This window comes from Hylobates moloch, unplaced genomic scaffold (assembly GCF_009828535.3).
Source record: "Hylobates moloch isolate HMO894 unplaced genomic scaffold, HMol_V3 SCAFFOLD_16, whole genome shotgun sequence".
Lineage (NCBI taxonomy): Eukaryota > Metazoa > Chordata > Mammalia > Primates > Hylobatidae > Hylobates > Hylobates moloch.
In genome coordinates, this window is record NW_026652291.1 from 29,718,615 (window position 1) to 29,742,782 (window position 24,168).

Below are 24,168 nucleotides of genomic sequence, written 5' to 3' on the forward strand. Positions count from 1 at the left end.
AGAGTGAGATCCCATCTCTACAAAAAATTTAAAAATTAGCTGAGCCTGGTGGTGCATGCCTGTATTCCCAGCCACTTCGGAGGTTGAGGAGGAAGGATCACTTGAGCCCAGGAAGCAGAGGGTGCAGTGAGCTGTGATCATGCCACTGTGGTTCTAGGCTACAGAGGGAAATTCTGTCTCTTAAAAAAAAATAAAAAAGAAAAAAAAAATCCTTACATAGGCACTAAGTATCAATGGAGAGAAGGGACATTCAAGCAAAAAATACATTAAGACAGGGGCATGCTTATATGATGCCAATGTGCCCTTACATAAATGATACTGACAGTTTACTGAGCATATCAGAATAAAAATAGTTTTTAAAGTTACCTCTGCAACTGTTTTACTAAAGAGTCTCAGTTGTCTAAGGATTTGGAAAGCCCCGATTGGTTGACACCTTGAGGCGGCTTTTGGGGTAAATATTCCCCAGGTTCAGTTGCTGGGGACTGGGGCATTCTCTGTCAGGCACTTACTACAAAATTCCGCGTACTCAGCTGGCAGGAGGAAGGTCTGGGGGAGGATGTGAAAAGCCTTGAATCCATGTGTATGCTGCATTCGAATAATGTTTTTATACAGTCGGTCCTTCCGGGTAAGTTCATAAGACCTAAAAAATCAAAAAAGTATTTCCATTCAGTAAACTATGACTCAGAATTTTCCTGTGTTATCACATTCTAAAGAGTTATAGTTCACAGTCCTAGACCAGTTAGTGAAGATAGTATTATATCCTAAACATATCGCTGTTAATCCAAAGGGCTTATTAATCATTTTTATCAAATGGGTTTTTTGGTCAGATTTTTTTCATTACGATAAAATCTCCATACAGTAAAATTTGCCCTTTTTAATGTGTAATTCTATGAGCTTGGACAAACACATACAATTATGTAACCACCACCACAATCAAGATAAACAACAGTTTCAACATCCCAAAAAGTTACCTCAAGTCCCCCTGTAGTGGACCCTCCCAATCACCTCCAGCCCCTGGGGAAACATTCATTTGTTTTCTGTCCTTATAATTTTGCCTTTTCCAGAAAGTCAAATAAGTGGAATCAGACAGTGTGTATCCTTTTGAGACTAGCTTCTTTCACTGAGCACAACTCATTTGAAATTTATCATTGTTGCATGTATCAGTATTCTGTCCCTTTTCTTGCTCAGTAGTAATCCACTGTATAGATGTACCACGGTTATCCATTCACCAGTTGAAGCCATTTGGGTTGTTTAGTTTTTGGAGATTATGAATAAAGTTGCTATAAAGCATTTCCATATAGATTTTTATATGAATGTATGTTTTCATAAGTTTTACTGTAAACATAAGTTTTTATTTCTCTAGAGGTGGGACTGCTTGGTTGTTCAGTAAGTTGTTTTAGTTATTTATTGCTGTGCAACAAATTACGCTAAAACACAGCAGCTTAAAATAACAGTATATATTTATGACTTCATAGTTTCTGGGGCCAGGAATGTGGGAGTGAGAGAGCTAGGTGGTTCTGTCCCAAGGTCCTTTATGAGGTTACAGTCAAGATACTGGCCAGCACTGCAGTTCATCAGGCTCAAAAGGGGATGGAAAACCCAACTTCCAGATGACTCATCACTCATATGGGGCTGCCTGCTGGCAGGAGGCCTCAGTTCCTCCCCATATGAACTTTTTCATAAGGCCAACTGCCTTTATGACATGATAACTGGTTTCTCCCAGATCAAGTGATCCAAGAAAGTGAGTAAGAAGCTGTAATGTCTTTTACAATCTAGTCTCAGAAGCAACAGTCACTTCTGTCATATTGCACTAGTTAGAGGCAAGTCACTAAATCCAGTCAACACTCAAGAACAGAAAAATTAAGTTCAACCTTTTGAAAGCAATGTCAAAGAATTTATGGACACATTTTATAATCACCACATAAGTATATGTTAAACTTTATAATAAACTGCCAAATGGTTATTCTGAGGATATTGGAAAAACAAGCTCCGTTTCTCCTGCTATATTCTGAGATATTGAGGAAAAAACAAAGTGTTTTTCCTACTCTCTACTCTCAATTCAACATAATCACTCAACACTTTAGACACAAATGTGTAGGGGGTTTCCCCACACACAAAGCAAGCAATCTTGCACTGGGTGTCCTCTAATTCAACTCAATTTTGACCCTACCTACCTGGAGATAGTGTCAGTTCCCGTAAGTTGAAGGCTCAGTCCCACAAAACTGCCTCCCACTTCCAATGCCAATACCAAGCCCCAAGTTGTTTTACCTGTGCTTCTAACCACCTGGCTATAAACAGGGGTCCCTATGACTCCCTCCTTGGGTTCAGTTAATTTGGTAGAGCAGCTCACAGAAACACTTATGTTTACTGGTTTATTAAAAAGGATATTACAAAGGACATAGAGGAAGAGATGCACGGGCGAGGTATGAGAAAAGAAGCGCAGAACCTCTATGCGCTCTCCAGGCACACTATTGGCCAAGAATCTCCATGTGTTCTGTTACCCAGAAGCTCTCCAAACCCAGTCCTTTGGGATTTTTATGGAAGCTTCATTACACAGGCATAATTGACAGGACACTGGTGACTAATTTAACTTGCAGCCCCTCTTCCCTTCCTGGAGGCTGAGGGGTGGGCTGGAAGTCGTAACCCTCTAATCATGCCTTGATCTTTTCTTGTAACCAGTCCCCATCCTGAAGCTACCTAGGGACTGCCAGGCACCAGTTAAGTCATTAGTATATAAAAGGACATTTCTCACTCTGGAGATTCCAAGGAGTCAAGGAGTTATATGTTAGGAAACACGAGGAAGACTAACTACATATTTCACAAGATCACAGTTATCCAGAGTGGCTATACCACTCTGCATTCCCGCCAGCAAAAGTGTTCCAGTTGCCATGCATCCTGGCCCACACTTGGTGTTTTCTGGTTTTTCTTTTTAGCCATTCTAACAGGTATATTGATACTTTGTATAGTTTTAATTTGTATTCCATTAATTACTAATGCTATTGAGCATCTTTTCGTGAGCATCTTTGACTTGCCATCCCTGTATCTTCTTTGGTGAGGCATCCATTCAGATATTTTACCCATTTTGAAAAATAAAGTTGTTTGTTTCCTTATGATTGAGTTTTAAGAGTTTGCTACATATTCTGGACACAAATTCTTTATCAGTTACGTGTTTTGCAAATATTTTCTCCAGTCCATAGCTTGTTTTTTCATTTTCTTAACAGTGTCTTTCAAAGAGCAGATATTTTTAATTTTTAAAAAGTCAAATTTATCAATTTTTTCCTTTTATGACTGTGCTTTTATTGTTGTATCTAGGAATCCTTTGTCTAACACAAGGTTGCAAAGATCTTCTCTATGTTTTCTTCTATAAGTTTTACAGTTTATGTTTTATTTTTAGGTCTTTGACCCTTATTTCAAATGGGTTTTTAAAAATTGATTCACAAGTATAAAAACCTATTCTAAAACAGATTTCAAATATAAGTAAACAACAAAAAAAAAAGGTTGACTGTTGATAAATATACCCAAAATTTCAGGCTATAAAAACCGAACCTGTGAAAGAAATTCTAGCTTCAAAAGCTTCAACAGAGTCTGTGCTGTTCACTATTATAAATCATTATAAAATATTTTAGGACCCCTGTGTGTTTTACTTTAATGGAATCATGATTCTCTAATAGTATAAAATCATCTGGATTACTCAGATAGTGAAAAAAACACCAGTACTCCAACTAAAAGCAAGCTCCCAGACCAAAGAATTCTGGAAGTTTTTATACCACAGGTATCTACAGATGTGACCTTCTGAGAAACATAGCATGGCAAAAAAAAAAAAAAAAAAAACAAACCTGAGTTAATTCTAAGTAGAATGTAAATTGAGAAAGAATAGCTACTAAAACATCAGAATTTCTGAGATGTTCTCTTAATTTGTTTTTAGGGGGGAAAGCATTTAGCATATTTTTAAAAACAACTGTCCAGGAAAATCAAACACATGGTTATCTAATCCATATTTATAAATCTATTGCCACAGCAGTAACTGCCCAACCTCTCATGTAACTATGTAGAACTCTTATCATCACTAGCACCATGGGCCTGAAATGACCCTCCCGGATGGGACCCAAGACAGGCCTTAACTTTAGAGTATAATGATCCTATTACAGTAAAGACCAGGTTAGGAACCCCGTTGAGAACTTAACTACATCATTAAGAGATGGATACAGAAGAGGCAAAGTTATAAAGAAAATCAGGGAAATTAGTACCTTAAAACCAGGGTAATAATTACTATTATATCAGGGGTACATTCTTCTGTACAGTACTCCAAAAAGGCACTTTGGTTAGCCTCGACTGGACTCATGGTCTATGATTTGTTCCACTCCTTCAAAACCAACTAAGAATATTTGCAGTAATCATTAAAAACTTATTCAACCTGTTCCACAGTTCAAATTTCTTTCCATGATTTCAGAAACTGCTTTGTCAAATCTAGGTACCACAAATATCTCTCTTTCTTATCTATGGCCCTCTTCTGAAATCCAGAGGAGAGGTACTCAATTTTTAGTGTACATAAGAATCACCTAGAGAACTTCCTAAAAAATGCATGTTCCTGGGTCTCACCTCTCAAAATTCTGGGATGAAGCCCAGGATTCTGCATTTTAAACAAGTACCCCAGAAGATTCTGATACAGATGGTCCAGGACCCACACCAACTGCTGATTTAATCTACAACAGTAATTTCCAAACTTCCCTGTTACAAATTACCTCAATGCTTTTTAAATATATAGCTTTCTAGGTACATATTTACCTGGAAAGGTAAGGTAACTAGAAAGTGCTTAAATATACACGTTCTCTGGAGATGGTAACTTCCATGAATCTGCAATGGGACCTGAGAATGTATATTTTGCAAAAGTACCCTAGGTAATTCTTATCATTAGGGAATTATAAACACTGAACCAGAGGCTAAGAAAAAGAAAGCACTCTCCTACAGATGCCCCACATCAGTGGTTTTCAAACTTCTTTGCTTGGTACATCCTAGAAGAATTTGGGGAAACTATATATCCTCTTGCATGTTTAAGCTGGCATGTAAGATTTTTCATCATAAATTTAAATTGTTCCAAAGAATGTGATGAATGGTAAATATTACATTAAGACAAAATTATAACACCACCTTTTTTTCTTTTTTTTTTTTTTTTTGAGACAGGGTCTCTCTGTGTTGCCCAGGCTGGAGTGCAGTGGCACAATCATAGCTCACTGAAGCCCTGACCACCCCAAACTCAGGTGATCCTCCCACCTCAGCATCCCAAGTTGCTAAGCACATGCCACCATGCCCAGCTAAATTTTTTGTTTTTTTTAGAGCCAGGGTTTTGCAATGTTGCCCAGGCTGGTCTCCAACTCCTGGGGCTCAAGCGATCTGTCTGCCTTGGCCTCCCAAAGTGCTGGGATCACAGACATGAGCCGCTGCACCTAGCCAACACCACGCTTTTAAGTATATTGAAGGGAACCTAAACAACATCATGATTCAATAGCTCATTTTTAAAATGTTATTAAAGGAAAAGCTCTTTCTGTCAGTAAAATTTTCACTGTTTAAAATATGCTTTTTAATGAAGTTAACGTATGTACAGAAAAGTATACAAAGTACACGGCAGGGCATAATGAATTTTTACAAAGTGAACACACCTGTGTAGCCACCACTCAGGTTGTGTATAGAACATTCCCAGCATGCCAGAAAAGCCTCCCTCAGACCCCCACACAGACGCTATCCCCCAGTCACTCTTGTTTTTAATTCTTCCATTTCATTTCCCACAAACAACAGGTCAACCTAACATATTTAATACTTGTCTTTTACATCATATATCTTCTCTACAGCAAAATTATACATAGGAATTGACATATAATTTTTTTTTTTTTTTTTTGAGACGGAGTCTCGCTCTGTCGCCCAGGCTGGAGTGCAGTGGCGCAGTCGAGGCTCACTGCAAGCTCCACCTCCCGGGTTCACGCCATTCTCCTGCCTCAGCCTCTCCGAGCAGCTGGGACTACAGGCGCCCGCCACCACGCCCGGCTAATTTTTTTTTTGTATTTCTTAGTAAAGACGGGGTTTCACCGTGATCTCGATCTCTTGACCTCGTGATCCGCCCGCCTCGGCCTCCCAAAGTGCTGGGATTACAAGCGTGAGCCACCGCGCCCGGCCTGACATATAATATTTTTAATTGCCTGTGATCATAAGGCTATAACTGTTTATATATACATGACTATCATTGCAAGTATTGTAGTGTACAATTCATCCAAACACCAATGACACTCAATTCTGTGAACTTCTTCCTAATTATACATCAAAAATCACAAAATGATCTGTCACTAAAACTATGTTTAATGATCTATCAGCTAATAGCTACATTATATCATCCTTCAATTATTTTAAAAACAAACAAATAGAAACTACCATCATGCAACAAGGATTTGTTATGCTATTACTAGAATTCAATTAGACACCAATTTTTTTCTACCTTTCTTTGGAACCCTGAAAATTTCTACACCTAAGGACAATATACCAGACTAGGATTCTAGGTGAGCCATTCTTTAATAAAAGTGAAAAAACAGTAACTGTGAAGGGGAAGTAAGAAAGGCAAACCCATCATCATGAGGTATTCCCCAAGCAGCTCAATTTTAGGAAAGAGAACCAGAAACTATCTCCTTTAAAACCATTCATGTCTATATAGCCCTTAGAAAGTGTTCATTCATGCTCAGGGATATGAACACAACAGTTGGATTTGCAGAGTGCTGTTCTGTACCAGAAAAATTTCTTCTTCTGGCCGGGCGTGGTGGCTCATGACTGTAATCCCAGCACTTTGGGAGGCCAAGGCAGGCAGGTCACTTGACGTCAGGAGTTTGAGAACAGCCTGGCCAACATGGCAAAACCTCGTCTCTCCCGAAGATACAAAAATTAGCCGGGCATGGTGGTGCAAGCTTGTATTCCCAGCTACTGGGGAGGCTGAGGCAGGAGAATTGCTTGAACTCAGGAGGCAGAGGTTATAGTGAGCCAAGATCATGCCACTGCACTCCAGCCTGGGTGACAGAGCGATACTCATCTCAAAAAAAAAAAAAAGCCCTTCTTCTTCTTCATTTTCTTCTTCCTCTTCTTTAAGGACATTAATTACCTCTGCTGGCTACATGCCCCAATGTCATGTGCCTTTAAATGAAGCAAAGCAGCTACAAAGAGCATTACCTGGGAAAGTGATTAACTTTTTGTGCTTCAGAGAGGGTGCGCAGTAAGAAGGGCTTCAGGTGGGATCCTGTCCACATTAGGTTATAGTCAGTGCTGCTTGGGTGAACCTGAGGGAAGACAGAAAGGCAAGAAGGCAAAAAAAATCAGAGATACCCCTTCTCCAAGAAAAGCAATGGTAGAAAAAGCCACAGTGATTTTTTCATCCATAGTGTACTCACGGGGGTGGCCCAATTAGTACGTGAGCCTAGTGAGACAAAAGCGGTGTATCACAAGTTCAAAGAATGGGAGGGCTGGGCAAATCCCAGATGCAGAAACTAAAATAAATTAACCCTTCTATAGAAGCCCATGATGTCTCTTAATATTCTTGCATTTCTTTCTCAGGCTATCCTTATCCTTGCAGAAACTGAGTATGAAGTGCTGATCAGAGATAAACCTTATAGTAGCAAACCAATTTAGAATTCACTCAGTCATCCATTAAAATTCTTTTGTCCATTAATTCAACAATGAGGCACCATGTTAAGTGCCAGAAATAAAAGAGCAACAAGACAGGATACAAACTGGTATCAGAACTTCCCTCATGGACAAGTGCAGTGGCTCATGCCTGTAATCTCATCACTTTGGGAGGCCGAGGCAGGAGGATCGCTTGAGCTCAGGAGTTTGAGACTAGCCTAGCAACATATTAAGACCCTGTCTCTACAAAAAAAATTTTTTTTTAATTAGCCAGGAGTGGTGCCATGCACCTGTAGTACCAACCACTTGGGAGGCCGAGGCAGACGAATCACTTGAGCCCAGGAGTTCAAGGCTACAGTGAGCTATGATCATGCTACTGCTCTGCCTGGGTAACTCAGTGAGACTCCATCTCTAAAAATAAAAAAATTAAAAAAAAAAAAAACTTCCTCAAAATGTCTCTTACAAATCTCAAGCTAGGAACCAGACTTTTATCAATTGTCACAAAGTATCTATAGTGGAAGTGTCTGTTCAGCCTTTTTGCCTGTCCTTTTTGATGTTTACATTCCAATCTTCCAACTTTCTTTGGAGAATGACTTACTCCTTGGTTTTCAAGAACCTGCCAATCACCCATCCATCCCCTCCTGCAAGGAGTGGATCCAAACCCAAGCTAGGCCAATCATTCTATCTCTGGAATGTGATTTTTGAGCAAGGAAAGGCAAAAGGACAATGAATGGAGTCCAGCCACGCCCATGGCAGTGCCTTGAGAAGACGATCCTGAAGATTCCTGTTCCTAGATCCCTGGGGCTGTCCTGGTCTCTCTCCTTCCAAAGGCCTGCCTTTTCAGCTTTTTCTCTGATTCTGCTAGTCCCCTCTGCATATCATTCTGACAAATCCCTTTTGGGGTTTTTTTTTTTTTTTTTTTTTTGCGACGGAGTCTCTGCCACCCAGGATGGAGTGCAGTGGCGCGATCTCGGCTCACTACAACCTCCACCTCCCAAGTTCAAGCGATTCTCCTGCCTCAGGCTCCTGAGTATCTGGGACTACAGCTGCACATCACCACACCTGGCTAATTTTTGTATTTTTAGTAGAGACAGGGTTTCACCATGTTGGCCAGGATGGTCTCGATCTCCTGACCTTGTGATCCACCCGCCATTTCACGGTAAGCAAAGTCCGTTCAGTTGCCTGCAATCAAAGAACCTTAACTGGGTATCAGACAATTCCTTATGGGCAACTGTGCCCCTAGTCCAAGCCCAAGAACATAGCAAGAAAAAATTTTTTTCTAAAATCATCTGGAAACGTTTTCCACGTATTGCAAGCAGAAACTGGTAAAGCCACTCCGAAATTCAGTCTGAGTTCTGGACCATCACTAAGCATTGGTCCCATGTACTTCCTAGAGCTGGCTCTGTTAACTGGTAAAGTCAGTTAGGTGGCTAGGATTTTCAGCTTATGAGCAGATCAGGTGAGGTAGTAAAAATAAACTTACTTCATGAAATCCATGGGCTGTCAGAATGCTGCGTACTAGGCGACTGTCCGTTCGTACAATCTTATAAGACAAATGATAACGTTCTAAAGAAAAACAGAATCAAGTTCAGTAACTAGAAAGTTAACTGTAAAAACAAAAATAAACTGTAACATGGTGGCTTAATTATACTCAATAACATTACATGCTACCATTAAAACGATTATAAATAAGTTGAACATATTTTGGACCATGAGACTCTTTGGAGGTCATTAGACATGGATGGGGGAAAAATTACACCTTGGTTTTCACTACTTTCTAGCTGAAATTTAACAATGGCTTTAATTAGGATTTTAAGCAACAAAACAGGCAGTATTAACATTATCTGTGACCCTGCCACCAACAAACATCAGATATTTAAATATTATTTTACAGTATAATTATCTCAAAATATCACTTATTCTCATAGTATTTAAAAATTATAGTAGTTAATAGACCTTCACTAGATTGTGTTATTTAATACACTAATAAAAAAGCACATGTCACAATTTCTTAAAAAATATTCTGATTACTATATTTCAATACAATGTATTTGCTTTGTAATTACATACTTTTTAAAAATCTATTTTAAAACATTCTTCTGCGAAGAGGCCCATGGGCTTCTCCAGACTGCCAAAGGGATCTATTGTACCAAAAAGGTTAAAAACCCCTGCTCTAGGCTGGGCACGGTAGCTCACGCTTGTAATCCCAGCACTTTGGGTGGCCAAGGTGGGCGGATCACCTGAGGTCAGGAATTCGAGACCAGCCTGGCCAATATGGTGAAATCCCATCTCTACTTAAAAATACAAAAAATTAGCTGGGTGTGGTGGTACGCACCTGTAATCCCAACTACTTGGGAGGCTGAGGCAGGAGAATCGCTTGAACCCGGGAGGCGGATGTTGCAGTGAGCCGAGATCCTGCCACTGCACTCCAGCCTGGGGACAAGAGCGAGACTTCATCTCAAAAAAAAAAAAAAAAGTCCCTGCTCTAGATAGCCCTCTGTATCCTATAATGCTGATTACCAGTACATCTTAGACCAGAGGTTAGAAACTGGTAGCCCAAGGATGAAATCCAGCCTGTAGACATGGTTGGTTTGTTTCTCATGGTGCTCTAAAAATAAAATTGAATTCATTGCTTAGCTTCTGAAATGGAAAGAATTCACAGAAACTCTAGATTTCTAGGCGTCTCTTAAAAAACATGGAAACCTGGGCTTTCTTCTCCAATGGCAAGAATCAGCTGGAGAACTGCAACTGCCCCGTTTAGGACAGGCCACACTCTTCAGTTCAGCACAGGACCCGGCCTGCTTCACTCAATCACATTTCCTGCCAGGGCCAAGTAAGCATGTGTGCTTGTGACCACGATGGGAGAGCAAAGTCTGAAACCATGTGAGATTTCAATATATTTACTCTGGACCACTGAATTCAATCTCTTTCTATGCACCACTACTAATTGAAAAAGTTAGCTAAGAATTCTGCTGAAGAATTTTTTTAGAGGACTTCATATTGAACAGTTTCTGAATTGAACAATTCTGAATGATACAGACACTCATGGGCAGATTCTAGAACAATATTCAGCCTCTGTAGTCAAAGACAACAATTTCTTTTTCAAGTTCATGTGAAGATATTCATAAATCTCTGCTGCTACTTACTCAGCACTGGCAGGAACACCATGCAACGCAGACACAGGAGGATTAACATTTAAAATGTCAATCACTTCGTCCTTTTCATTCTTGTGGGCAGACTTTCAAAGCCAAGTAACAGTGTTATCCCAATGATCAGTCACTATTACTTTGTCTTTGCAGTATCATCATAAGAAACACTGCAGAATCATGTGTGGGAATGACAAGATAGGCTAAGAATATCTTGCAATGTCAAAAAAGGGAAATACTCAAAAACTGATTAGGGACATGTCGCTAAAAGCTTAAAAGGGCTCTCGAGGGCCAAGTTTAAGACAATTTGAACATAAAAATGAATAGTGACAGAGATAGATTATAATGTACTCTTATAAAAGAATCCACGTATCCACACTGATAAGGAGTTGAGAGGGAATATTAGTTTTCTTTTGCTGCTGTGACAAATTACGACACATTTGTTGTTGTAAGGCAAATTTATTGTCTTACAGCTCTGTGCATCAGAAGTCGAACACGGGTCTCACCAGGCTAAAACCAAGGAATTGGCAGAGCTGTGTTCCTTTCTGTGGGCTCTGGGTAGGATTTGTTTCCTTCCCTTTTCCATTCCTTGGCTTATGGCTTATGATCCCCTTCCTCTATCTTTGAAGTCAACCATGGTTGGGTGTAGTCTTTTTCACATCACAATACTCTGGCCTCTTCTACTTCCTTCTCCCACTAAAAAACCCTTGTGATTACACTGGGCCCACTTGGATAGTCCAGGATTATCTCCTTATCTTAAGGCCAGTTGATTAGCAACTTTAATTCCATCTACAACCTTAATTCACCCTATGCCATGTAAGATAACATATTCACAGATTCTGGAAATTAGAAGGTAGACATCTTTAAGGGACCATTATTCTGCCTACCACATAAGAGAAAGCTATTATTCACAGAGAATCCAGCTAATAAATGTAGAAGGAAAGATAGAAAGAAAAATCACCATTTTACAAAAACTATAAGAGTAAGTGATTCAAACAAGAATCAGTAGATACCAATGGGGAGAGGTTATTAGGGAAAAGGACACGCATACATCTCAAAATATCTTACCAGAGAATGCTTATAGCAAAGGGAAAAGGGACCTTTACAATGAAGCCATCTGGTGAACACAGTCTTAACCAAATGATCAAATGTGCCATCACCAATACTGCAAAATAATGGCATCACATACTCCCAAATGTTATACACTGGGGATACAGTTTCACTAAGCAATATTACTGCAGATTTTTAAAAATCGGAATCTAAACATGTAGGAACCATCAAACATGGATAACAATCAAATTTAAGGATATCTGTAAAACACGCAGTCTAGAATATTTAAAAATGTCAATGTCATGGAAGACAAAAAAAGTCTAGGAAATGGCTGTACAGTAGACTAAAGAAATATGACAACGAAATGTAATATTTGATTGGATCCTGAATAGAAAAACAAAAAAACACTATAGAAGACTAAATTGGAACAATGGGGAAATCTGCATAGATTAGATCTATGGATTAGATAATAATATTTTGCCAGTGACAGATTATTGTGCTTATATAGAATATGCCCTTATTCTCAGGAGTCACAAGCTGAATAATGTATTAGGGCATGTAATATTTTACTAATTCTCAAATGGTTCAGAAAGAGAGAAGCAAATATGGCAAAATGTAAGTAATTGGTGATTCTAGGGAAAGACTATATGCGTTCATTGTACTATTTTTGTAACTTGTCTGAAGGTTTTTAATTTTTCTAAATAAAACGTGTACAAAGATGAAAAAATATCCGGTCCTTTCATTATAACCATGATCACTAACATTTTTGCACATGAAAAGTCAAAGCATCATCAGCTACACAGTGACTGCTAGAAATAAGGACTGAACCCAATTCTGCACATGTTCTGCAGTGCTTGCCCCTCAGTGCCCAGCCACAGGGGAGGTGATCAGTAAGGTGTGTGAGAAAATAGAGAACAGTTACATGGGGAATAAGAGACAAGGGGGAATAATAACAAGTCTGGGCATGGTGGCTCATGCCTGTAATCCCAGTATGATGGGAGGCTGGAGCTGGAGGGCTGCTTGAGACCAGCAGTTCAAGATCAGCCAGGGCAACATAGAGAGACTTCGTCACTACCAAAAAAAAAAAAATTTTTTTTTTTTTAATTAGCCAGGTGTACGGGTGGGCGCCTGTAGTCTTAGCTACTCAGGAGGCTGATGTAAGAGGACTGCTTGAGCCCAGGAGTTCAAAGTTAGAGTGAGCTATGATCACACCATTGTACTCCAGCCCAGGTGGCAGAGCAAGACCCTGTCTCTTAAAAAAAGAGACAGAGAAACCAGCCTGGGAAACATGGTGAAACCCCATCTCTACTAAAAACACAAAATTTAGCCAGGCATGGTGGTGTGTGCCTGTAGCCCCAGCTACCTGGGAGGCTGAGGCAGGAGGATCACCTGAGCCTTGAAAGGTTGAGGCTGCAGTGAGTCATGATCAGGCCACTGCACTCCAGCCTGAGCGACAGAGTGAGACCCTGTCTCAAAAAAAAAAAAAAAAAAAAGAGAGAGACAGAGAGAAAGAGAATCAGTATGTCTCTAGAGTCAAACTAGGGTTCAAACCCTGATTCTACCACTCCTCCCTGTAGCCTTCAATAAATTGTTTAATTTCTCTGTGATCAATTTCCTCACCTGTAAAATGGAGTTGATAATAACAGTAGTTACTGCATAGAGTAACTGTAAGCACTAAATCAGTTAATACATGTAAAGCTATGAAACAATTATTCTACATAGTATAAATTATTTTTATACAGTAAAAAAATACATAGTAAAATAGTCAGTATATGCACTGTACATAATTATACATTTTATATAGCAAATTAAAAAATTAAAATGGGCCAGGCGTAGTGGCTCATGCCTGTAATCCCAGCACTTTGGGAGGCCGAGGTGGGAGGGCTGCTTGAGGCCAGAAATTTGAGTCCAGCCTGAGCAACACAGGAGAACCTGTCTCCACAAAAATTAAAAAATTAGCCAGACATGGTGGTACATGTCTCTAGTCCAAGCTACTCAGGAGGCTGAGGCAAGAGAGTTGCTTGAGCCCAGCAGGTCAAGGCTGTAGTGAGTTGTAATCACGCCACTGCACTTCAGCGTGGGTGACAGAGCAAGACCCTGTTTCAGAAAAAAAAAAAAAAGTAAAATGCTATCAATATTATTTCTCCTACTCCTCCTAATATAAAAGAAAAATACAACTGCCACCACACTCAGTGACAAATCCAATTCTTACAATATGTAAGTAGTAAGCAGTGACAAGCCACTTCCAATCCATATCACCTAACTATAACCCAACTCAGATACACTGAACATTTTCCAAAAGAGTAGTGCAAAAAAAGAAGGGTGGAATGACAGAATGCAAACATCACTGCTGGGGATTTTCAGTTCATATACACTCCGTGTCCAGTAGCCCTCTGTGTGCAATAAGGCTGGTGGGTAGTATATTTTAGACTAGAGGTTATAAATTGGTGACCCAAGAACCAGACTCAGCCTGCAGATGTGGTTTGTCACTCATGACGCTTCAAAATAAAACTAAATTAGCTGCTAAGCCATTGAAAATTGGAAAAATTCATATAAAAATCTAGATTTCTGGGCTTCTCTTAAGAAACCTAGTAGTTGGGCGTGGTGGCTCACGCCTGTAATCCCAGCACTTTGGGAGGCCGAGGTGGGCGGATCACGAGGTCGGGAGATCGAGACCATCCTGGCTAACATGGTGAAACCCCGTCTCTACTAAAAATACAAAAAATTAGCCGGGCGAGGTGGCGGGCGCCTGTAGTCCCAGCTGCGCGGGAGGCTGAGGCAGGAGAATGGCGTGAACCCCGGGGGGGCGGAGTCTGCAGTGAGCCAAGATAGCGCCACTGCACTCCAGCCTGGGTGAAAGAGCGAGACTCCTCCTCAAAAAAAAAAAAAAGGAACCTGGTAATGATGGTTATTTTTATGTGTCAACTTGACTGGGCCACAGGATGCCCAGATACCTGGTTAAATGTTACTTATAGGTGTCTGTGAGGGTGTCTCCAAAAGAGATGAGCATTTAAATATAGGGACTGAATAAAGTAGATTGCCCTCCCAAATGTGGGTGGGCATCATCTAATCCATTGAGGGCAAGAACAGAACAAAAGGATGATTGGTTGAGCTCTCTCTCTGCCTGACTGGTTGAGCTGGGACATAGATCTTCTCTACCCTCGACACTCCTGATTCTCAGGAATTCAGACTCAGAGTGGAATCTATACCACTGGCTCTCTGGCTCACAGGCTTTCAAACTGGACCACCAGCTTCCCAGGGTCTCCAACTTGCAGATGGTAGATAATGGGACTTTTTAGCTGACATAATTACATAAACCAATAACCTTATAACAACATTCATTCCTCCCTTCCCCCTCCCTGTCTCCTTGTATCCTATTGGTTCTATTTCTCTGGAACACTCTGACTAATATGTACCTGGGCTTTCTCTCCCGCAACAAGAACTCTGACTAATATGCCTAGGCTTTCTCTCCCATGACAAGAGTCAAATGGAAGATTGCAACTGTAAACTGAAGCTACCCAACTGCCTAAGAAAGAACCACCTCATCCCATGTTTTCTTCTGTATAAAAACACGAGGCAGAGCATGGTCCTCCTTGACTACTAGCAAACTGCCAAATATCCCATTTCTAAGCCTCTTAACATGCATCACATCAATTCCACCATAGAAGAGACCACAGAATTTCCTCTTCTCCAACCACTTACATGTGCCCCTAGAGGCAACTTGAAGTGCTAGGACCCCTAGCAAGTTCCAGGACTAACCACAGCAGAGCAAATGAAAACAAACCAATAATCTAACTGTCAACACAGAGAAGTACCTAGAGAGTAATGAAATGCCTTAAAGGGTTTAAACAAAAATAGCATGGGAAATCAGGATAAAGATAAAACTGACATTTTTGACTTGTAGAACACAAAAATAACTCCCTTAATGGCAACACAGTGTAGCTGTGCCCTAGTATCAGAAAATTAGGTTACCTAGAATTAAGATTAGGATATCTGTGCTGTCGAATGTGTGTGACTAATAAGCACTTGAAATGTCCTTATTTAACTTTAGTTAAATTTAAGAATGAATACTTGATTCAGTTACTGGAAATCCTGTTTTAAACAATTTGCCTGTGGGGAGGGGAAGAAACAATTGAGTATATGAATTTACTTTTTCAACTATAAAAGTTATAAAATCTAAATATAGACCTAATATTTCCAATGAAAATTTTGCAGCAAATTGAGATGCTCTGTTATGTTAAAATAAACACTAGATATAAAATATTAATGATTTTTTATATTGAGTAAATGTGGAAATCATAATATTCTGGAATATATTGGGTTAAATAAAATATATTATTAAAATTAATTTCACCTACCTGTTTCCTTTTACTTTTAAAAATAATTTCCTACTAGAAAATTTCAAATCACATATATAGCTTGCATCATACATCTATTGCTAGTATATACAAATACAAACTTACTAAATAAATACATTCAGGGACAAATTACAGAAAATTGCTTCTAAAAAAACTTCTAAAGTTTACTTTAAGCTGAAAATACCTATGTTGTCTCTAAAATACAATCCAATTTACACTTTTAAAGTACATACAATTTGGGAAAAAAACAAGGTTATAAGGAAGAAAAGCCACATTCCTGGAATATTTCACAAATAAAACATGAGAAATCATATTGTACCAAAAATATTAATAGTGAATTCAGTGAAACATGTCATAAAGAGAAAAAACACAGCTGGCAACTAACACAATGAGATCAACAGAAGGTAACTATTGCCCCAGATACACTTCTCAGGGGGATTTAACCACAGGCTTATGATCTGAACAGATCTGTGTCAGCTATTTAAGAGCCAAAAAGAAAAAAAAAAAAGTTGCAGACTGAGAGTATTTAACAATACAGAAAACTGAGGCAGCAACTAGCAAAAGTCATTCAAATTGTTCTTTTAATTAAGGAAGGTGAAGAAAATTATTAAGCCACAAGGAACTGGGAAAGATACAGAAAACTCAAAAACACAGAATTTGAGAAAAGTTTAGCAGTTTTTTCTTTAATCACAGGAATGTGTAAAGAAAAAGACTTATGGATCCTAAAAAATAGTAATTGCTTAAATAGCTGACATTGATGGATATTATTTTCCAATAAATGTTAGATATTCTAAAAAAGAAGGGTCTGCCTATTGCCATAGAATACATCAATTACTTTATGTGACAAGCAGACCAAAAGAAGTATGTTTGGGGGGAATATTTGTTTTTATCCACCTTTTAACATTTTGGCTCAAATCATATTTAGAGGGAGTTTCTCAGCAAGGGGTCTTCAGCTACTCAGGCTTCAGAGAACATGAATGAACCATATCCCTTTAAATGGTAACTTAGCAACTTGCTGAGGGGATTAGAACACAAGGATCCTTGGGCAGGAAGGAGGATTCAAATCCCAGAAGCAATGCTAACAGTCCTCTGAACTCCTGACTTACTAAGGGACAAGACAAAAGTCATTTCCAAGTAGAGTAGATCTTATTCAATCAGTAAAATAAGCAGCACAAGTTTTGAGTGCCTACTATGTGTCAGACATTAAATGACCTCATGTAATCCTCACAATATCATATTCTCTCCATTTTACTAATAATTTTACTAATAATGAAACTGGTTAAGATTTTACTAATAATGAAACTGGTTAAGAGAGTCTAAGTCACTTGCCCAAGACTCACAGCTAAGAAATACCAAAGCTGGGATTTGAACCAATGGCTGAGAACCCAAGTGTACACTCTTTCCACTATACCACAAGACAGTTCTGATCCACAGTGATATAACCTTTGAAGATGGCTACAGACTAACACCAGGGTTCAGAGCACTGCTTAAAATCCATTAGGAGCAGAGATAAGTGAAATTGATAAAATACAAACAATGCAGAAAACAAGAGAAAGCAAAAGTTGGATTTTTAAAGTTGGGTCTTTAAAATTATCAACAAAGCCACGTGCAAATTCTCATACCTATAATCCCAACACTTTAGGAGACTGAGCTGAGAGGACTGCTTGAGGCCAGGAGTTCAAGAGCAGCCTGGGAAACATAGTGAGACCCCCATCTCTACAGAAAGCTTTTTTTTTTTTTTTTTTAATTAGCTAGCCATGGTGGTGTACACCCACAGACCTAGACCTAGCTACTAAGGAGGCTGGGGCAGGAAGATCACTTGAGCCTAGAAGTTTGAGGCTGCAGTGAGCTAGGATTGCACCACTGCACTCCAGCATGGGTGACAGAGTGAGACTTTGTCGCTAAAAAAAAATAAAATAAAAATGATCAACGAAATTGACAAACCTCCAGCTAGACTAAGGAAAAAAGAGAAAAGACTGAAATAACTAAAATCAGAAGTGAAAGTGGGGACATTATTACAGACCTTACAGAAATTAAAAGGATTATAAAAGAATACTATGAACAATTGTATGCAAACAAGTTAGATAAGCTAAATAAAATGGACAAATACCTAGAAACACATAAACTACCAAAACTGACTCAAGAAGAAATAGAAAATATGAATAGACCTAAAGCAAGCAGAGGTTGAAGGGAACCCATTCTATGAGGCCAGCATTACCCTGATACCAAAGCCAGACAAAGGCATCAGAAGAAAACTATAAATCAATATCCCTTATAAATACAGACAAAAAATGTTCAACAAAATACTAGCAATTAGGCCGGGCATGGTGGCTCATGCCTATAATCCCAGCACTTTGGGAGGCCGAGGCGGGTGGATCATGGGGTCAGGAGTTCAAAACCAGCCTGCCAACATGGTGAAACCCCATCTTTACTAAAAATACAAAAATTAGCCGGGCATGGTGGCGGACGCCTATAATCCCAGCTACTCAGGAGGCTGAGGCAGAGAATTGCTTGAACTCAGGAGGAGGAGGTTGCAGTGAGCTGAGATTGCACCACTGCACTCCAGCCTGGGTGACAGAGCGAGACTCTGTCTCAAAAAAATAAAATAAAATAAGATAAAATAAGATAAGATAAGATAACATAACATAAAATAAAATATAAAATAAAATAATAAAATAAAATACTAGCAATTACACTCTGACAAAGTGGGATTTATCTCAGGAATATAAGGGAGGTTCAACATACAAAAAGTCAGTCAATGTAATGTACCACATTAATAGGCTGAAGGGGGAAATATCATTTCAGTTGATGTGGAAAAAGCATTTGACTAACACCTTTTCATGATAAAAACACCCAACAAACTAGGAATAGAAGCAAACTTTCTCAACATGACAAAGGACATTTACGAAAACCCACAACTAATATCATACGTAATGAGAGAAAACAGAAAGCTTTCTTCCCATGATCAAAAACAAGACAAAGACACCCTCTTTCTATTCAGCATTGTACTAGAAATTCTAGCCAGAACAATTAGGAAAGAAAAAGAAATAAAAGGTATCCAGGTTGGACAGGAAGAACTAAAATTCTCTGTATTTACAGATAACATATTACATGCAGACAAACCTAAACATAAAAACTATTAGAGCTAATAAATGAGTGCAGCAAGGTTTCAGGATACAAGATCAATATACAGAACTCAGGTGTACTTCTATACACTAGCAGTGAATAACCCAAAAATGAAATTGAGAAAACAATTCTATTTACAATAACATCAAAAAGAATAAAATATTTAGGAATAAATTTAAACAAGGTGGTACAAGACTTGTACACAGAAAACTATAAAACTGTGATGAAACAAATTAAAGAAGCCCAAAAAATTGGAAAGACATCCCATGTTCATAGAAGACTTAACATCATTAAGATGGCAACACTCTCAGAAGTGATTTATAGATTCAATGCACTCCCTATCAACATCCCAACAGCCATTTTTGAAGAAATGGAAAAGCTGATCCTAACATTCATATGGAATTGCAAGGGACCCTGAATAGCCAGAGATCTTGAAAAAGAACTATATTAGAGGACTTACAATCTGCAATTTCAAAACTTAATACAAAGGTACGGTAATCAAAAGAGTATGTTACTAGCATAAGGATAAATGTATAGTTCAATGAAATATTAAAAGTCCATAAGTAAACCCATACATCTATGGTCTACTGATTTTCAAAAATAGTGCCAAGACCATTCAGTGGGGAAAAGAATAGTCTCTTCCACTAATTTTGCTGAGACAACTGGATATCCAAATGCAAAAGAATGAAGGTGAACCCTTACATAACCCTATATGAAAAATTTAACTCAAAATGGATCAAAGACTATTGAGCCCTAAATATAAGAGCTTAACCTATAAAACTCTTAGAAAAAAGCACAGGGATCATGACCTTGGGTTATGCAATGGTTTCTTAGATATGACACAAAGAATATAAGCAACAAAAGAAAAATTAGATAAACTGGATGTCATCAAAACAAAAAACTTTTGCTCATGAAAGAACACTAACCAGAGAATGAAAGACAATTCACAGAGTAAGAATATTTGTAAATCATATATCTTGTCTAATATCCATAACACATAAAACTCTTATAATTCAACAACAATAAAGACAACCCAATTTTTAAAATGTACAAAGGATTTGAAGAGGCCTTTCTCCAAAGAAAATACACAAGTGGCCAAAAAATACATAAAAAGATATTCAAATTACTCATTAGGGAAATGCAAATCAAAACCACAGCCAGATACCACATCACATTCACTGGTATGGCTGTAATCTAAGAAACAGAAAATAACAAATGTTAGTGAGGATGTGGAGAAACTGGAACCCCTACACATTGTTGATGGGCATGTAAAATGGTACAGCTGCTATGGAAAACAGTTTGATATGGAATAAGTTAAACACAGAATTACCATATGGCCTAGCAATTCCATTCCTAGGTATGCCCCAAAGAACTGAAGATAAGTGTCCAAATGACTTTTCCATGAACATTCATGGCAGCACAATTCACAACAGACAAAAGGTGGAAACAGGCCAGGTACAGTGGATTATGCATGTAACCAAGGCTGGATTGCTTAAGGCCAGGAGCTTGAGACCAACATAGGCAACACAGTGAGATCCTGTATCTAAAAAATAAATAAATTTTAAAAATAAAATTAAAAAAACAAGGTGGAAACAAAAAAAAGTACATCAACTGATGACTGAATAAACAAAATGTGGTGTATCATTGGAATGCATTCATTAGCATATACAATGGAATGTTATTCAGCTATAAAAAGGAATGAAGGACTGATACATACTGCAACATGGATGAACCTCGAAAACATTATGCTAAGTGAAAAGAAGCCCACCAAAAAAGGCCGCATATCACATGACTCCATTTATATAAAACATCCAGAATATGGGAATCTATAAAAACAGAAAATAGATGAGTGGTTGCCAGGGACTGGTGGTATGGGGGCTGGGGATACCTGCTTAATGGGTATCGGCTGTACTTTGGGGATGATGAAAACGTTCTGGAACTAGACAGTGGTGACGGTTGCACATAACTGTAAATGTACTAAACAACAATGACTTGTACACTCTAAAAGGGTTAAAATGGTAAATTTTGTTATGTGTATTTTACCACTTAAAAAAAATAAACACATGTACACATTATTCTGGAAAAAAAATCAGAGGAAAAACATAAGCAGAAAACAATTTAAGAAATGATAATATTTGAAGTATAACAACTCAATTGATTTTTCTCATGGCCAAGGCCCTTTCCCTATATATATGTCATATCAACTTCTTTAAGACAAGGATGTCCGGGCCATGCCCAGCTCCGTCCTCTGTGGGAGAGGTTATACCCACCTCCAATTACTCTAATATTGTTGTCCTTTGTAAGAATAGCGTCGGCATGGAATACCAAAACTGGAATTCTCCTGCAGCCTCCAGTCCACATGATGCATGGATGATCCCTATAACGACAACAAAGCCTTCATTAATTTACAACTCAAAACCTGAACTGCTGATGCAGATTACTATGGTTTGTTGCTTAGCAAGTTTCCCCTTCCTTCTGGAATACAAATCCCAAATATCCTGTGGGAAATCACATCTCTCATTCTTAGCTGTGTGTTTAAAATTAACTCTATCCCTGGTCCAGGGATGGGCCTTGATTGGTTTCAGCCAATCAAGATATTTCACCATTCAGTATAGTTAGTGGTTCAGAGATAGGCACATAAACCAATTGGAGCCCATGAGTTTAAGGAGACATGTTCTGGACTCTGTGAGAAAGCGATGGTTTCTTTCTCTTCTATAATGGCTACAGATGATAGCCTGTCTTCCTCTTGATGGTATAGGATGAGAATGAGAAGTCTGGAAGGGCAACAACCATTTTGTCACCTTGAAAGAAGAGCCTGTAGCTGTTGGTGAAGGAGAAAGTCAGCGGGAGGTTGACTGAAGAGATAAAGTGGGATTTTCAGAATGAAGATATGCCTGAATATGAGTGAACATATTCTCTTTATTACTTAGGACCATTTGGATTATGTTGTAATCCTTCGCACACATAAAGAACCTAACTGATGAGTTCACAATAATTTACATACTCCTTTTACATGCTATAGTCCATTTTCAAGCCAATTTGATGATGCGTCCTAAGACTCTGAACCAGGAACTCTAAATTAATACAAGTATCCCAATTAAAATCACGTATTTTAAAGGAAGCCCATGCTAAATGGAACAATATATATTTTCCTCCAGTATAAAACCACAGGAGAGAAAAAGACCTCTGACTTTATTCTCTTTCCCTATCCTCAGGAAATCTCAGCTTAATTTTAGGCTGATGAATATTTACTCACAGATTAGAAAAACCTTCACCCTCATTAGGGCAGGGAGGTAGGAAGAGAAATAAAATTAAATGAACTGAGTCCCTACCATGTGCCAGGATTTAAACTAAGAGCTTTCACATCTCACTTAATCCCCCTGCCCATACTATGAACTGCAGAAAAACTGTCTCAGAAAGGTTAAGTAACCTGCCTAAAGTCATACAGCCGGTTAAGTAAGGGATGAGGTATTTGAACCCAACATCTGTATTCTTTCTACTGTTTGCCTCCCTAATTGCATTTCAGCAAAGTTCTATATATTGGATACCTTGAATTCAATTATTTGGGAACTTAAGCTGATAATTCCTTAAATGCAATACAATCCACTTGGCCAAGATTCACGCGACTCTTAAAAACTCACATAACCACATCCCTTAACAAAGGTCATACCACAAATCTTGGGGCCAAGTCAGCCCCTCCCAATCCAACTTTAAAAAGATCCACACTCGGGCCAGACACGGTGGCTCACGCCTGTAATCCCAGCACTTTGGGAGGCCGAGGCAGGTAGATCACGAGGTCAAGAGATTGAGACCATCCTGGCCAACATGGTGAAACCCCATCTCTACTAAAAATACAAAAATTAGCTGGGTGTGGTGGCACGCACCTGTAGTCCCAGCTACTCGGGAGGCTGAGGCAGGAGAATCAGTTGAACCTGGGAGGCAGAGGTTGCAGTGAGCCAAGATCGCGCCACTACATTCCAGCCTGGCAACAGAGCAAGACTCCGTCTCAATAAAAGAAAAAAAAAAAAACATAAAAAGATCCACACTCTGAATGCACAGTCTGTAAGGCTCCCAATCTTAGGAGTGAGGCAGTCTTTAGACTTGGGACAAGCTGCCAACTGCTTTCTAGTGAAGAAAGCAAAGAACAGCATACCTAGTTTATTCCCCGTTTTCTAGAAATGGCATGTGGATGCTTATTGTTCTTATTCTTTGACTTGGTGACAGTACCCACTTGTGAGAAACGGTGCTGATAGGGTACCTTTTTTAGCAGGAAGGATTTTTTTGTAGCTTGCTTGCTTCTTCATCTTTAACACCTGTAAAATGTAGGCATGAAGCCAGGTGATTCCTATGATCTCTTCCAACCTTAATTTTTCCACTATATTTCTAAATCAGCAAGTACAGAAAAAAAACAGGCAGCCTAAACTACAAAGTCTCAGACAGGAACTCTGGAAACTATCCAAAGTTCTCTGTCAATCTAGCACTAGCTACCAGCTGGCACCACTATGCCTTAGCATTTATAAACAATGGATTGCTGCTCCAATTTAAAAATGCCTGACAAGGGGAGCACAATCAACAGATACACAGCTGAGAATAGCCCAGGCCCTAACTGTACTATCTGTAGAAAGCCAAGTCTCTAACAGAGAAATCTTTTCACTTCCAACCTATGGAAAGATAAAAGAGAGAGTAAACAGTAAGGTCAGCTAAAAAAAAAAACACTTAAGGAATATGCAAAATTGTCATGAAAAACATATTCCCACCAAGTGGTGCTAAAAGGAAAAAATTCAGAATGATTAGGAAACTGAAAATTGGGACTCTACATTTTCATTCACATCAGA

General features: G+C 38.9%; 1 protein-coding gene across 13 annotated transcripts in view; it reads right to left on the reverse strand.

Annotated features, from left to right (window-relative positions):
* The window catches only part of TTLL5 (tubulin tyrosine ligase like 5), a 292,965-nt gene that overhangs the window by 263,055 nt on the left and 5,742 nt on the right, over positions 1-24,168 (reverse strand). For all 13 annotated transcript variants that reach the window (XM_058429488.1, XM_058429490.1, XM_058429486.1 and 10 more), the window contains exons 3-6: positions 21,604-21,710; positions 9,137-9,219; positions 7,204-7,310; positions 510-640 (exon numbers count right to left, since the gene is read on the reverse strand). In XM_058429488.1, the coding sequence (XP_058285471.1) occupies positions 510-640; positions 7,204-7,310; positions 9,137-9,219; positions 21,604-21,710 (428 nt within the window). The remainder of the gene's footprint in view (positions 1-509; positions 641-7,203; positions 7,311-9,136; positions 9,220-21,603; positions 21,711-24,168) is intronic.